Raw genomic sequence first — 14,637 nt, 5'->3', positions numbered from 1 at the left:
GGGGGCCCGTTCTCTGCCTCGGTCGGTGTGCGGGGGCCCGTTCTCGGCCTCGGTCGGTGTGCGGGGGCCCGTTCTCGGCCTCGGTCGGTGTGCGGGGGCCCGTTCTCGGTCGGTGGTTGGGGGCCCGTTCTCGGTCGGTGGTTGGGGGCCCGTTCTCGGGTCGGTCGGTGGTTGGGGGCCCGTTCTCGGGTCGGTCGGTGGTTGGGGGCCCGTTCTCGGTCGGTGTGCGGGGGCCCGTTCTCGGGTCGGTCGGTGGTTGGGGGCCCGTTCTCGGTCGGTGGTTGGGGGCCCGTTCTCGGGTCGGTCGGTGGTTGGGGGCCCGTTCTCGGGACGGTCGGTGGTTGGGGGCCCGTTCTCGGGTCGGTCGGTGGTTGGGGGCCCGTTCTCGGGTCGGTCGGTGGGCGGGGGCCCGTTCTCGGGTCGGTCGGTGGTTGGGGGCCCGTTCTCGGGTCGGTCGGTGTGCGGGGGCCCGTTCTCGGGTCGGTCGGTGGTTGGGGGCCCGTTCTCGGGTCGGTCGGTGGGCGGGGGCCCGTTCTCGGCCCCGGGTCGGTCGGTGGGCGGGGGCCCGTTCTCGGGACGGTCGGTGGTTGGGGGCCAGGTTTAATCCGTCCAGAACCAGGTTTAATCAGAGGGACCGGTGAGTCCAGAACCAGGTTTAATCCGTCCAGAACCAGGTTTAATCAGTCCAGAACCAAGTTTAATCAGTCCAGAACCAGGTTTAATCCGTCCAGAACCGGGTTTAATCCGTCCAGAACCAGGTTTAATCAGAGGGACCGGTGAGTCCAGAACCAGGTTTAATCCGTCCAGAACCAGGTTTAATCCGTCCAGAACCGGGTTTAATCCGACCAGAACCAGGTTTAATCAGTCCAGAACCAGGTTTAATCCGTCCAGAACCAGGTTTAATCCGTCCAGAACCAGGTTTAATCAGAGGGACCGGTGAGTCCAGAACCAGGTTTAATCCGTCCAGAACCAGGTTTAATCCGTCCAGAACCAGGTTTAATCCGTCCAGAACCAGGTTTAATCAGAGGGACCGGTGAGTCCAGAACCAGGTTTAATCCGTCCAGAACCAGGTTTAATCCGTCCAGAACCAGGTTTAATCAGTCCAGAACCAGGTTTAATCCGTCCAGAACCAGGTTTAATCAGAGGGACCGGTGAGTCCAGAACCAGGTTTAATCCGTCCAGAACCAGGTTTAATCCGTCCAGAACCAGGTTTAATCAGTCCAGAACCAGGTTTAATCAGTCCAGACCCAGGTGTGATTGGTCCTGACCCAGGTGTAGTCGGTCCTGACCCAGGTGTGATCAGTCCTGACCCAGGTGTAATCGGTCCTGACCCAGGCGTAGTCGGTCCTGACCCAGGTGTGATCAGTCCTGACCCAGGTGTAGTCAGTCCTGACCCAGGTGTAGTCGGTCCTGACCCAGGTGTGATCAGTCCTGACCCAGGTGTGATTGGTCCTGACCCAGGCGTAGTCGGTCCTGACCCAGGCCTAGTCGGTCCTGACCCAGGTGTGATCAGTCCTGACCCAGGTGTGATCGGTCCTGACCCAGTTGTAGTCGGTCCTGACCCAGGTGTAGTCGGTCCTGACCCAGGTGTGATCGGTCCTGACCCAGGTGTGATCGGTCCTGACCCAGGTGTGATCGGTCCTGACCCAGGCGTAGTCGGTCCTGACCCAGGCGTAGTCGGTCCTGACCCAGGTGTGATCAGTCCTGACCCAGGTGTGATCAGTCCTGACCCAGGCGTAGTCGGTCCTGACCCAGGCGTAGTCGGTCCTGACCCAGGTGTTGTCGGTCCTGACCCAGGCGTAGTCGGTCCTGACCCAGGTGTAGTCGGTCCTGACCCAGGTGTAGTCGGTCCTGACCCAGGTGTGATCGGTCCTGACCCAGGTGTTGTCGGTCCTGACCCAGGTGTGATCAGTCCTGACCCAGGTGTGATCAGTCCTGACCCAGGTGTGATCAGTCCTGACCCAGGTGTAGTCGGTCCTGACCCAGGTGTAGTCGGTCCTGACCCAGGTGTGATCGGTCCTGACCCAGGTGTGATCGGTCCTGACCCAGGTGTAGTCGGTCCTGACCCAGGTGTAGTCGGTCCTGACCCAGGTGTGATCAGTCCTGACCCAGGTGTAGTCGGTCCTGACCCAGGTGTAGTCGGTCCTGACCCAGGTGTGATCGGTCCTGACCCAGGTGTAGTCGGTCCTGACCCAGGTGTGATCGGTCCTGACCCAGGTGTGATCGGTCCTGACCCAGGTGTGATCGGTCCTGACCCAGGTGTAGTCGGTTCTCGGGTCGGTCAGTGTGCGGGGGCCCGTTCTCGGGTCGGTCAGTGTGCGGGGGCCCGTTCTCGGGTCGGTCGGTGTGCGGGGGCCCGTTCTCGGGTCGGTCGGTGGGCGGGGGGCCCGTTCTCGGGTCGGTCGGTGTGCGGGGGCCCGTTCTCGGTCGGTGTGCGGGGGCCCGTTCTCGGGTCGGTCGGTGTGCGGGGGCCCGTTCTCGGGTCGGTCGGTGTGCGGGGGCCCGTTCTCGGGTCGGTCGGTGTGCGGGGGCCCGTTCTCGGGTCGGTGGGTGGTTGGGGGCCCGTTCTCGGGTCGGTCGGTGTGCGGGGGCCCGTTCTCGGGTCGGTCGGTGTGCGGGGGCCCGTTCTCGGGTCGGTCAGTGTGCGGGGGCCCGTTCTCGGGTCGGTCAGTGTGCGGGGGCCCGTTCTCGGGTCGGTCAGTGTGCGGGGGCCCGTTCTCGGGTCGGTCGGTGGTTGGGGGCCCGTTCTCTGCCTCGGTCGGTGTGCGGGGGCCCGTTCTCGGGTCGGTCGGTGTGCGGGGGCCCGTTCTCGGGTCGGTGGGTGGTTGGGGGGCCCGTTCTCTGCCTCGGTCGGTGTGCGGGGGCCCGTTCTCGGCCTCGGGTCGGTGTGCGGGGGCCCGTTCTCGGGTCGGTAGGTCGGTGGGGGGCCCGTTCTCTGCCTCGGTCGGTGTGCGGGGGCCCGTTCTCTGCCTCGGTCGGTGTGCGGGGGCCCGTTCTCGGCCTCGGGTCGGTGTGCGGGGGCCCGTTCTCGGCCTCGGCCTCGGTCGGTGTGCGGGGGCCCGTTCTCGGGTCGGTCCGTGTGCGGGGGCCCGTTCTCGGTCGGTGTGCGGGGGCCCGTTCTCGGGTCGGTCGGTGGGCGGGGGCCCGTTCTCGGGTCGGTCGGTGGGCGGGGGCCCGTTCTCGGCCCCGGGTCGGTCGGTGGTTGGGGGCCCGTTCTCGGCCTCGGTCGGTGTGCGGGGGCCCGTTCTCGGGTCGGTCCGTGTGCGGGGGCCCGTTCTCGGCCTCGGTCGGTGTGCGGGGGCCCGTTCTCGGGTCGGTCCGTGTGCGGGGGGCCCGTTCTCGGTCGGTGGTTGGGGGCCCGTTCTCGGGTCGGTCGGTGGTTGGGGGCCCGTTCTCGGGTCGGTCGGTGTGCGGGGGCCCGTTCTCGGGTCGGTCGGTGGGCGGGGGCCCGTTCTCGGGTCGGTCGGTGGGCGGGGGCCCGTTCTCGGCCCCGGGTCGGTCGGTGGTTGGGGGCCCGTTCTCGGGTCGGTCGGTGTGCGGGGGCCCGTTCTCGGTCGGTCCGTGGTTGGGGGCCCGTTCTCTGCCTCGGTCGGTGTGCGGGGGCCCGTTCTCGGCCTCGGTCGGTGTGCGGGGGCCCGTTCTCGGCCTCGGTCGGTGTGCGGGGGCCCGTTCTCGGTCGGTGGTTGGGGGCCCGTTCTCGGTCGGTGGTTGGGGGCCCGTTCTCGGGTCGGTCGGTGGTTGGGGGCCCGTTCTCGGGTCGGTCGGTGTGCGGGGGCCCGTTCTCGGGTCGGTCGGTGGTTGGGGGCCCGTTCTCGGGTCGGTCGGTGGGCGGGGGCCCGTTCTCGGCCCCGGGTCGGTCGGTGGGCGGGGGCCCGTTCTCGGGACGGTCGGTGGTTGGGGGCCCGTTCTCGGGTCGGTCGGTGGTTGGGGGCCCGTTCTCGGGTCGGTCGGTGGGCGGGGGCCCGTTCTCGGGTCGGTCGGTGGTTGGGGGCCCGTTCTCGGGTCGGTCGGTGGTTGGGGGCCCGTTCTCGGGTCGGTCGGTGGTAGCGTAGCAGGACGGAGGTAAAAGCCTTTCACGATACGAGGCTTTTGTGTTTGACAGCTTGAGGCCCAGCTGGATGAAGCCACAGCAGAGGCATCGAAGGAAAGGAAGCTAAGGGAGAACAGCGAGGTCTATTCCAAACAGCTGGAGACGGAGCTGCAGAGCCTGAAGGTGAGAGGCAACTAGTTTTTAGGTTTCATTCTGTTTGTTCTTTGCAAGACTCATTTATATCCAACAGAAAGAAACACAAAGCTTGTCTTACCAAAAATGACTGAACCTGGCCGAGTTGGACTGAACCCGGCCGAGGGCCCTCCTCACACCTGGCTTCCTGGTTGAAGTCGTCCTGATTCTGCTCCCAGTCTCAGCAGGGTCGGGGAGCTGCAGCTGAGGGGGCGGAGTCTCAGCAGGAGCTCTCTCGCCTGAAGGCGGAGCTTGATAAGAAAGTTCTGTTCTATGAGGAGGAGCTGCTGAGGAGGGACCTGGCCCACTCCACCGAAATCAAGAACCTTCGCAAAGACCTGCAGGAGTCCGAAGGGGCGCAGCTCGCCTCCAACAAGGAGCTCCTGCAGCTCCGGGACAAGCTGGACAAGGCCAAGAGGGACCGGTGAGTCCAGAACCGGGTTTAATCCGTCCAGAACCAGGTTTAATCAGTCCAGAACCAGGTTTAATCCGTCCAGAACCAGGTTTAATCAGAGGGACCGGTGAGTCCAGAACCAGGTTTAATCCGTCCAGAACCAGGTTTAATCAGTCCAGAACCAGGTTTAATCCGTCCAGAACCAGGTTTAATCAGAGGGACCGGTGAGTCCAGAACCAGGTTTAATCCGTCCAGAACCAGGTTTAATCAGTCCAGAACCAGGTTTAATCCGTCCAGAACCAGGTTTAATCAGAGGGACCGGTGAGTCCAGAACCAGGTTTAATCCGTCCAGAACCAGGTTTAATCAGTCCAGAACCAAGTTTAATCAGTCCAGAACCAGGTTTAATCCGTCCAGAACCGGGTTTAATCCGTCCAGAACCAGGTTTAATCAGAGGGACCGGTGAGTCCAGAACCAGGTTTAATCCGTCCAGAACCAGGTTTAATCCGTCCAGAACCGGGTTTAATCCGACCAGAACCAGGTTTAATCAGTCCAGAACCAGGTTTAATCCGTCCAGAACCAGGTTTAATCCGTCCAGAACCAGGTTTAATCAGAGGGACCGGTGAGTCCAGAACCAGGTTTAATCCGTCCAGAACCAGGTTTAATCCGTCCAGAACCAGGTTTAATCCGTCCAGAACCAGGTTTAATCAGAGGGACCGGTGAGTCCAGAACCAGGTTTAATCCGTCCAGAACCAGGTTTAATCCGTCCAGAACCAGGTTTAATCAGTCCAGAACCAGGTTTAATCCGTCCAGAACCAGGTTTAATCAGAGGGACCGGTGAGTCCAGAACCAGGTTTAATCCGTCCAGAACCAGGTTTAATCCGTCCAGAACCAGGTTTAATCAGTCCAGAACCAGGTTTAATCCGTCCAGAACCAGGTTTAATCAGTCCAGACCCAGGTGTGATTGGTCCTGACCCAGGTGTAGTCGGTCCTGACCCAGGTGTGATCAGTCCTGACCCAGGTGTAATCGGTCCTGACCCAGGCGTAGTCGGTCCTGACCCAGGTGTGATCAGTCCTGACCCAGGTGTAGTCAGTCCTGACCCAGGTGTAGTCGGTCCTGACCCAGGTGTGATCAGTCCTGACCCAGGTGTGATTGGTCCTGACCCAGGCGTAGTCGGTCCTGACCCAGGCCTAGTCGGTCCTGACCCAGGTGTGATCAGTCCTGACCCAGGTGTGATCGGTCCTGACCCAGTTGTAGTCGGTCCTGACCCAGGTGTAGTCGGTCCTGACCCAGGTGTGATCGGTCCTGACCCAGGTGTGATCGGTCCTGACCCAGGTGTGATCGGTCCTGACCCAGGCGTAGTCGGTCCTGACCCAGGCGTAGTCGGTCCTGACCCAGGTGTGATCAGTCCTGACCCAGGTGTGATCAGTCCTGACCCAGGCGTAGTCGGTCCTGACCCAGGCGTAGTCGGTCCTGACCCAGGTGTTGTCGGTCCTGACCCAGGCGTAGTCGGTCCTGACCCAGGTGTAGTCAGTCCTGACCCAGGTGTAGTCGGTCCTGACCCAGGTGTAGTCGGTCCTGACCCAGGTGTGATCGGTCCTGACCCAGGTGTTGTCGGTCCTGACCCAGGTGTGATCAGTCCTGACCCAGGTGTGATCAGTCCTGACCCAGGTGTAGTCGGTCCTGACCCAGGTGTAGTCGGTCCTGACCCAGGTGTGATCGGTCCTGACCCAGGTGTGATCGGTCCTGACCCAGGTGTAGTCGGTCCTGACCCAGGTGTAGTCGGTCCTGACCCAGGTGTGATCAGTCCTGACCCAGGTGTAGTCGGTCCTGACCCAGGTGTAGTCGGTCCTGACCCAGGTGTGATCGGTCCTGACCCAGGTGTAGTCGGTCCTGACCCAGGTGTGATCGGTCCTGACCCAGGTGTGATCGGTCCTGACCCAGGTGTGATCGGTCCTGACCCAGGTGTAGTCGGTCCTGACCCAGGTGTAGTCGGTCCTGACCCAGGTGTAGTCCGTCCTGACCCAGGTGTGATCGGTCCTGACCCAGGTGTAGTCGGTCCTGACCCAGGTGTGGTCGGTCCTGACCCAGGTGTAGTCGGTCCTGACCCAGGTGTGATCGGTCCTGACCCAGGTGTGATCGGTCCTGACCCAGGTGTAGTCGGTCCTGACCCATGTGTGATCGGTCCTGACCCAGGTGTAATCGGTCCTGACCCAGGTGTGATCGGTCCTGACCCAGGTGTGATCAGTCCTGACCCAGGTGTGATCAGTCCTGTGATCGGTCCTGACCCAGGTGTAGTCGGTCCTGACCCAGGTGTGATCGGTCCTGACCCAGGTGTAGTCGGTCCTGACCCAGGTGTAATCGGTCCTGACCCAGGTGTAGTCGGTCCTGACCCAGGTGTGATCGGTCCTGACCCAGGTGTAGTCGGTCCTGACCCAGGTGTGATCGGTCCTGACCCAGGTGTGATCGGTCCTGACCCAGGTGTGGTCGGTCCTGACCCAGGTGTGGTCGGTCCTGACCCAGGTGTGGTCGGTCCTGACCCAGGTGTGATCGGTCCTGACCCAGGTGTAGTCGGTCCTGACCCAGGTGTAGTCGGTCCTGACCCAGGTGTGATCGGTCCTGACCCAGGTGTAGTCGGTCCTGACCCAGGTGTGATCGGTCCTGACCCAGGTGTGATCGGTCCTGACCCAGGTGTGATCGGTCCTGACCCAGGTGTAGTCGGTCCTGACCCATGTGTAGTCGGTCCTGACCCAGGTGTGATCGGTCCTGACCCAGGTGTGATCGGTCCTGACCCAGGTGTGGTCGGTCCTGACCCAGGTGTGGTCGGTCCTGACCCAGGTGTGGTCGGTCCTGACCCAGGTGTGATCGGTCCTGACCCAGGTGTAGTCGGTCCTGACCCAGGTGTAGTCGGTCCTGACCCAGGTGTGATCGGTCCTGACCCAGGTGTAGTCGGTCCTGACCCAGGTGTGATCGGTCCTGACCCAGGTGTGATCGGTCCTGACCCAGGTGTGATCGGTCCTGACCCAGGTGTAGTCGGTCCTGACCCATGTGTAGTCGGTCCTGACCCAGGTGTAGTCGGTCCTGACCCAGGTGTAGTCGGTCCTGACCCAGGTGTAGTCGGTCCTGACCCAGGTGTAGTCGGTCCTGACCCAGGTGTAGTCCGTCCTGACCCAGGTGTGATCGGTTCTGACCCAGGTGTAGTCGGTCCTGACCCAGGTGTGATCGGTTCTGACCCAGGTGTGTGTCCCTGCAGGCAATCTGAGATGGAGGAAGCTGTTGCTGCTCAGAAGGACAAACACGAACGAGAGAAGAACCTTCTGACAGAGGAAAACCGTAAACTGACGGCGGAGACGGACAAGGTGAGCACTGCGGTTCTGGACCATCTTAAAAGTGCTTTTACTTCATACCTGCCTGATACCGTCTCCTTCTTTTCTAGTTATGTTCATTTGTGGACAACCTGACTGCCCAGAACCGGCAGCTGGAGGACGACCTCCAGGACCTGTCTTCTAAGAAGGAGAGCGTGGCCCACTGGGAGGCTCAGATCGCAGAGATCATCCAGTGGTGAGTGGCTTATCGGACCGGCAGCGCTTGGCCATCAGGGGGCGCTGGATGTTTAATGGTGCCGCGTCTGTTCAGGGTCAGTGACGAGAAGGACGCCCGAGGCTACCTGCAGGCTCTGGCCACGAAGATGACCGAGGAGCTGGAGACCCTGCGCAGCTCCAGCCTGGGAACCAGACCTCTGGTAACGAACCCATACAGAACCAAACCAGCCCACAGGTGCTGAACTCCAGGCCAGCCGGAGAGTCACAGTCTAGTGTTCTGTTTGAGGGATGTCATGTGACCTACGTGTCAGGTGTTGTCTTACCTGGTTAGATGGAACTGATGGTTTCCTTGTTATTGTGAAGGAGGTTTGTTTGACGGCCTTTTCTAAAGGTAAACATCTCCACCTGTTCAGATTTGTTCGTATCCAAGGAGACGCTAATGTTTATTGAAGCTGTGACTGGGCTGCATCAGAACTAGTGCTTTAGTGTGTATCTGAGTGTTGATTGTTCTTTTTAACCTGCTGTCTCAGCCTGAGTCAGGAGTGGCCTAAGAAGCCCAGGCCTCCTATTGGTGGAGACAGGAGGGTGAGTTCTTTTGTCCCCACTTCCAGCCAATAAGGACCGACTTGCCTCGTCCTGGGTGGGTTTAAAAAGCTTGCATGTTGGCCAGTCATTGTAAAAGTCCAGCTCACCTTCTTATCAGGGTTGTTGTTAAACTGGAACAAGGAAGAATTTTAATGTTCTGGAGCTCTTTCAGGAGGTCGTTGTTGATGGTCTGTATCAGATGGCCGTAACAACCCTGGAGTCCTTGAAGGGATTGTTGGGTTTTTGGAAACTGAAGGTAGTTGGCCGCAGTATTTTAGGGATAAGCTGAGTGGAGGTAATAATGTCAGGGTGTTCTGGGGTCCGTGACAGAGTCAGATTTTTTATATTTTTAGCTTTTCAGTTTCTTCAAAGGGTGTTTCAGTGTTTTTTTTAGAGTGATCCAAAAGTCAGATGGACTTTAAGGACAATTGGTCCTAAAAGGGTTTTTTAGGGGTCCTCCAGTTCAGGGGGTCTCTAAAGGTCTTATTGACAGCACCGTATCAATGTGAGCCATGAGTGGGTTTCTCTCAGAAGGTGGATGCGACGCCACTAACCCAAAGTGGAGCTTCCTGCTCCTGACTCTTCAGGGACGCTCACACATGGGTCAGGGGTCACACATGGGTCAGGGGGTCACACATGGGTCAGGGGTCACACATGGGTCAGGGGTCACACATGGGTCGGGGGTCACACATGGGTCAGGGGGTCACACATGGGTCAGGGGTCACACATGGGTCAGGGCTCACACATGGGTCAGGGGGTCACACATGGGTCAGGGGTCACACATGGGTCAGGGGGTCACACATGGGTCAGGGGTCACACATGGGTCAGGGGTCACACATGGGTCAGGGGTCACACATGGGTCGGGGGTCACACATGGGTCGGGGGTCACACATGGGTCAGGGGGTCACACATGGGTCAGGGGTCACACATGGGTCAGGGGTCACACATGGGTCGGGGGTCACACATGGGTCGGGGGTCACACATGGGTCAGGGGGTCACACATGGGTCAGGGGTCACACATGGGTCAGGGGTCACACATGGGTCAGGGGTCACACATGGGTCAGGGCTCACACATGGGTCAGGGGTCACACATGGGTCAGGGGTCACACATGGGTCAGGGGTCACACATGGGTCAGGGCTCACACATGGGTCAGGGGTCACACATGGGTCAGGGGTCCATTGCTGGTTTCACTCTGCAGGTCATCTACGGTCAGGACAGAAAGGCAGGCACTCCTCTAACTCAGGTCCTTTGAGGTCGGAGTGAAGATTTTAGCGTCCTTCAGGCTGTTGGAGCATCCTTAGGAAAGTTTCCTTTGGACAGGCCGGAGGTCCCTTGTTGGCTCTTGACTGGAAAGCACTCGGGCGTCTGTTCCTGCATCAGGGCAGGTGGTGTCATTTCATGATGTCATCCTGCATCAGGGCAGGTGGTGTCATTTCATGATGTCATCCTGCATCAGGGCAGGTGGTGTCATTTCATGATGTCATCAGGGCAGGTGGTGTCATTTCATGATGTCATCAGGGCAGGTGGTGTCATTTCATGATGTCATCCTGCATCAGGGCAGGTGGTGTCATTTCATCCTGCATCAGGGCAGGTGGTGTCATTTCATGATGTCATCAGGGCAGGTGGTGTCATTTCATGATGTCATCAGGGCAGGTGGTGTCATTTCATGATGTCATCAGGGCAGGTGGTGTCATTTCATGATGTCATCCAGCATCAGGCATATCATGACATCACATTACATGCTCTGCCACTGAAAGGCTCATTGGCTGCTCTGATTGGCTGATGGGTCCACCTGGTCGTTTCCACGGTAACCTGCACCATGAAGTGGGCGGGGTTCCCTTTCAGAGGCCAACCTAACACAGGATGTTCCCTGTTCTCCCCACGCAGGACCCGCTGTGGAAGGTGCGTCGCAGTCAGAAGTTGGACATGTCGGCTCGTCTGGAGCTGCAGTCGGCTCTGGATGCTGAGATCAGAGCCAAGCAGCTGGTGCAGGAGGAGCTGCGTAAAGTCAAGGCTTTCAACATTAACCTGGAGAGGTCAGCGGTCACACCGAGGCACGGCGGCCCCTCACCTGTGTGTCAGTGCTCACCTTCCTCTGTCTGTCCGCAGTAAGCTGAAGGAGTCGGAGGAGAGGAGCAGGGAGGTGGCCGAGCAGATGGACCATTTGAAGAAGGAGATGGATGAGAGCCGCTCCCACTCCGACAGAGGTGAGGCCTCCTGTCAGCCCACCTGACTTTAGCTCCGCCTACAGTCTCAGCGCCGTGCGTCAGGTGGGAACTGGTGTGAAGCCAAAAGGCAGGCCGAGGCGATCCGTGAAGCTGAAGATGGACGACGTTATTCTGGAGCTTTTATCTGGTTACATTTGTTACTGGGAACTGTGGGAGCTTCTTTTAACCCTGTGATAGTTCATAGAACTTCTCTCAGAACGGGGGAACCTTCTGTTGGTGATTGGTCCAAATGATTAAGTGTACATGAATTGGTCCCCCCCCCCCCCCCCCCATTGCAAAAATAACCCATAAAAGTAAATGAATTGTTACCCATTTAAACAGCTTCTAACTAACCAACCAAAACGCCGTTCTATGTTTAACCTTCTGTGCCTCAGCAGGTCTGAAGCTGCCAGACTTCCAGGACTCCATCTTTGAGTACTTCAACACGTCCCCTCTGGCTCCAGACCTCACCTTCAGAGTGAGTCACCTGTCCTTCCCTCACTGACCAATCACAGCAGGTTACATGATGATGTCACACAGCTGCAGGTGTTGAGTGTCTCAAGTCATTGTTGCTTGTTTCTCTTTGTAACGTTGAGGCGTCGGTTTGCTCCGCCTCCTCACTGCTCGCCCTCTGGGAAGAAGTAAGTTCACCTGCCAGGTTACCCACAATCCTCAGCACCCCTGTACTTCACATCCTTAGTGTACCTGCCCTGTAGCTGTCCGGTCTGACCTCCATCATAGCTGTTAGCTTCGTACTAGAAGAGTAGAATAGAGGTAGAAGCACTTTCTTCATCCCAAACTGGGAAATACTTTACAGTAGCAGCATTTACACCCAGTGAAATGGATACGAAAGCACAAAGCAAATACTATTAAGTAGTAGTATTAACCAAATGTACAATTCAACCTTTTATTACGAATAAGATTCAAGTAAAAATATTGTCTATAGACAATAAAATGTGTCCCAGCAGCAGTTATTGTATAAATGAGCAGTTTTAAAGTGTCCCAGCAGCAGTTATTGTATAAATGAGCAGTTTTAAAGGGTCCCAGCAGCAGTTATTGTATAAATGAGCAGTTTTAAAGGGTCCCAGCAGCAGTTATTGTATAAATGAGCAGTTTTAAAGGGTCCCAGCAGCAGTTATTGTATAAATGAGCAGTTTTAAAGGGTCCCAGCAGCAGTTATTGTATAAATGAGCAGTTTGTTCAACAGGGAATAAATCTGAAACTAAAGAGAATAACGAGCCGAGCTTTCATTAAACGGTGTGATGGCATGTGGCAGGAATGATTTCCTGTATCTGTCCAATGAGAGGGAAGACCTCAGGCCACGCCCACCTCTGGTGACCCTGGCCTCAGAAAACTCCTCCCACTCATGGAGAATGCCCCCTTCGCCCCCTTCGCCCCCCAGTCTTCATTAGTATCTGTGAAGGCTAAATACTGCAGGAGGACTATAGTAATAATACTGCAGCTGTCGTGTGTTTTATTCATTAATCAATCGATCGTTTATTGATTGAAACACTAATATTGTGTATCTCCCCCTGCAGACTTCAGACATTGACTCCACCCCTCTGAAATCTGAGACCACGCCCCCCTCACCCTCGTCCATCTCTGAACAGGAAGTCAGTTGTTTGTTTTGTTTGTTTACGCACGTGTTTACAGAAGTGTTTGTTTCCCGAGCTGAGCCAGTTCTGTTTGGGTCAACAGGAAGCTAAAGCAGTCCCTGAAAGCCCCTCCCCCATCTTCCAGAGCTCCCTGCTGACCGCGCCAAAGGTACGCCACCGCCGATCCTCTGCTCTTCATCAGTAGTTTGTGTTCCCTGGAAGTCAGATTTACCTGAAATACCTGTTTCCGTACTTTGTTTTACTTCCTGTTGGTCGTCCGGTTCTCACCTGTACCGATAATAACGTCCCCTGTGTGTTGACAGCCCAAAGCCCACCACCTGAGCATCAGGACGTTCTCCAGCCCCACTCAGTGCACCCACTGCACCTCCCTGATGGTGGGCCTCAGCCGGCAGGGATACGCCTGTGAAGGTAAGTCTCTGCTCACCTGGTGATGTCATCGCCTACCTCCCAGTAGGCGTTTCACCTCTAACGGCGCACACAGAACACCATGAACCTGGAGGTTCCTCGGATGGATCCGCTGCTGAACCAGTTCTAAGCTGAGTATCCATATCGGGCCAGAGTTGCTGACCCGGTCTTTGTTAGGACCACCTGAACAGGTGAGACCGGTTAGGGCCGGTCTGTGGAGCTGCAGGAACAGGAGAACCTCACCCAGCAGAGGTTTGATCATGAGGGTTGTGTCTGGTTCTGTCTGTCCTCAGCGTGCTCCTTCATCTGTCACGTGACCTGTAAAGACCACGCCCCCCTGGTCTGTCCAATCCCAGTGGAGCAGACCAAGAGACCGCAGGGTATCGACGTCCAGAGGGGCATCGGCACCGCCTACAAGGGCTACGTCAGGGTGAGACCGCTGACCCGACCCGGTCCTGCTGCCGCGCAGACAAATCCTTCTTTTCTGAATAACATGAAAATATAAAAACTGGTTTGGGTCCAGGTCCCGAAGCCCAGCGGCGTGAAGAAGGGCTGGCAGCGAGCGTTCGCCGTGGTCTCGGATTGTAAACTGTTTCTCTACGACATCCTGGAGGGAAAGTCCACGCAGCCAGGTGTGGCGGCCAGCCTGGTCCTCGACCTCAGGTAACCCCACAGACCTACTGGTTCTGATCAGGGCAACACAGGTTCCCAGAACCACCACATGGGTCAGCATGACCCAACTCTTTGTATTAATGTGAACAAACCGTGTTTCAGAGACGAAGACTTGACTGTCAGCTCTGTGTTGGCGTCTGATGTCATCCACGCCACCAGGAAGGACATCCCCTGCATCTTCAGGGTAGGAGACCCCACTTCTCCGAACCACCGCCATCTGACCGGCTGCCTCCGTCCTGACTGTTGTTGTTGTTGTGATCAGGTGACGTCCTCGCAGCTGATCTCGCAGCTCTCCTCCGTATCCCTACTGGTTCTGGCTGAGAGCGAGGCGGAGAAGAGGAAGTGGGTCAGGATCCTGGAGGGTCTGCAGAGCATCCTGACCAAGAATCAGCTGAAGAGCCAGCAGGTCCACCTTCTGCACGAGGCCTACGACGCCTCACTGCCCATCATCAAGACCACACTGTCCGCCGCCGTGCTGGGTCCGTAAAAATGGATCCAGTTCTGAGAAGGATCATCAATATTCTGATTATTGATCAGTTTAATCTGATTCACAAGTAATTTGATCGTTTCTCTGCAGATCGAGAGAGGATCGTCCTGGGAACAGAAGACGGGTTGTTTGTGGTTGAGGTGACCAGAGACGGTGAGAACCAGCTGGACATTTAAGGACAGACAGGTGGACGTATGGGCAGACAGACGGGTGGACGTATGGGCAGACAGACAGGTGGACGTATGGGCAGACAGACGGGTGGACATATGGGCAGACAGACGGGTAGACAGACAGGTGGACGTATGGGCAGACAGACAGATGGACGTATGGGCAGACAGACAGGTGGACGTATGGGCAGACAGACAGGTGGACGTATGGGCAGACAGACAGGTGGACATATGGGCAGACAGACAGGTGGACGTATGGGCAGACAGACAGGTGGACGTATGGGCAGACAGACAGGTGGACATATGGGCAGACAGACGGGTAGACGTATGGGCAGACAGA

General features: G+C 57.7%; 1 protein-coding gene across 2 annotated transcripts in view; it reads left to right on the top strand.

The window, feature by feature from the left end:
• Positions 1-14,637, top strand: part of cdc42bpb (CDC42 binding protein kinase beta (DMPK-like)) — a 39,105-nt gene that overhangs the window by 12,249 nt on the left and 12,219 nt on the right. For both annotated transcript variants that reach the window (XM_072362042.1, XM_072362043.1), the window contains exons 13-28: positions 4,103-4,213; positions 4,402-4,646; positions 7,869-7,974; positions 8,052-8,176; positions 8,252-8,357; positions 10,631-10,779; positions 10,853-10,950; positions 11,346-11,428; positions 12,489-12,579; positions 12,659-12,714; positions 12,869-12,974; positions 13,265-13,401; positions 13,495-13,634; positions 13,746-13,827; positions 13,906-14,122; positions 14,221-14,283. In XM_072362042.1, the coding sequence (XP_072218143.1) occupies positions 4,103-4,213; positions 4,402-4,646; positions 7,869-7,974; positions 8,052-8,176; positions 8,252-8,357; positions 10,631-10,779; positions 10,853-10,950; positions 11,346-11,428; positions 12,489-12,579; positions 12,659-12,714; positions 12,869-12,974; positions 13,265-13,401; positions 13,495-13,634; positions 13,746-13,827; positions 13,906-14,122; positions 14,221-14,283 (1,915 nt within the window). The remainder of the gene's footprint in view (positions 1-4,102; positions 4,214-4,401; positions 4,647-7,868; positions 7,975-8,051; positions 8,177-8,251; positions 8,358-10,630; positions 10,780-10,852; positions 10,951-11,345; positions 11,429-12,488; positions 12,580-12,658; positions 12,715-12,868; positions 12,975-13,264; positions 13,402-13,494; positions 13,635-13,745; positions 13,828-13,905; positions 14,123-14,220; positions 14,284-14,637) is intronic.

Source organism: Leuresthes tenuis, unplaced genomic scaffold (genome assembly GCF_036924035.1).
Source record: "Leuresthes tenuis unplaced genomic scaffold, fLeuTen1.0.hap1 SCAF_13, whole genome shotgun sequence".
NCBI lineage: Eukaryota > Metazoa > Chordata > Actinopteri > Atheriniformes > Atherinopsidae > Leuresthes > Leuresthes tenuis.
This window is presented reverse-complemented; position numbering and strand designations above follow the sequence as displayed.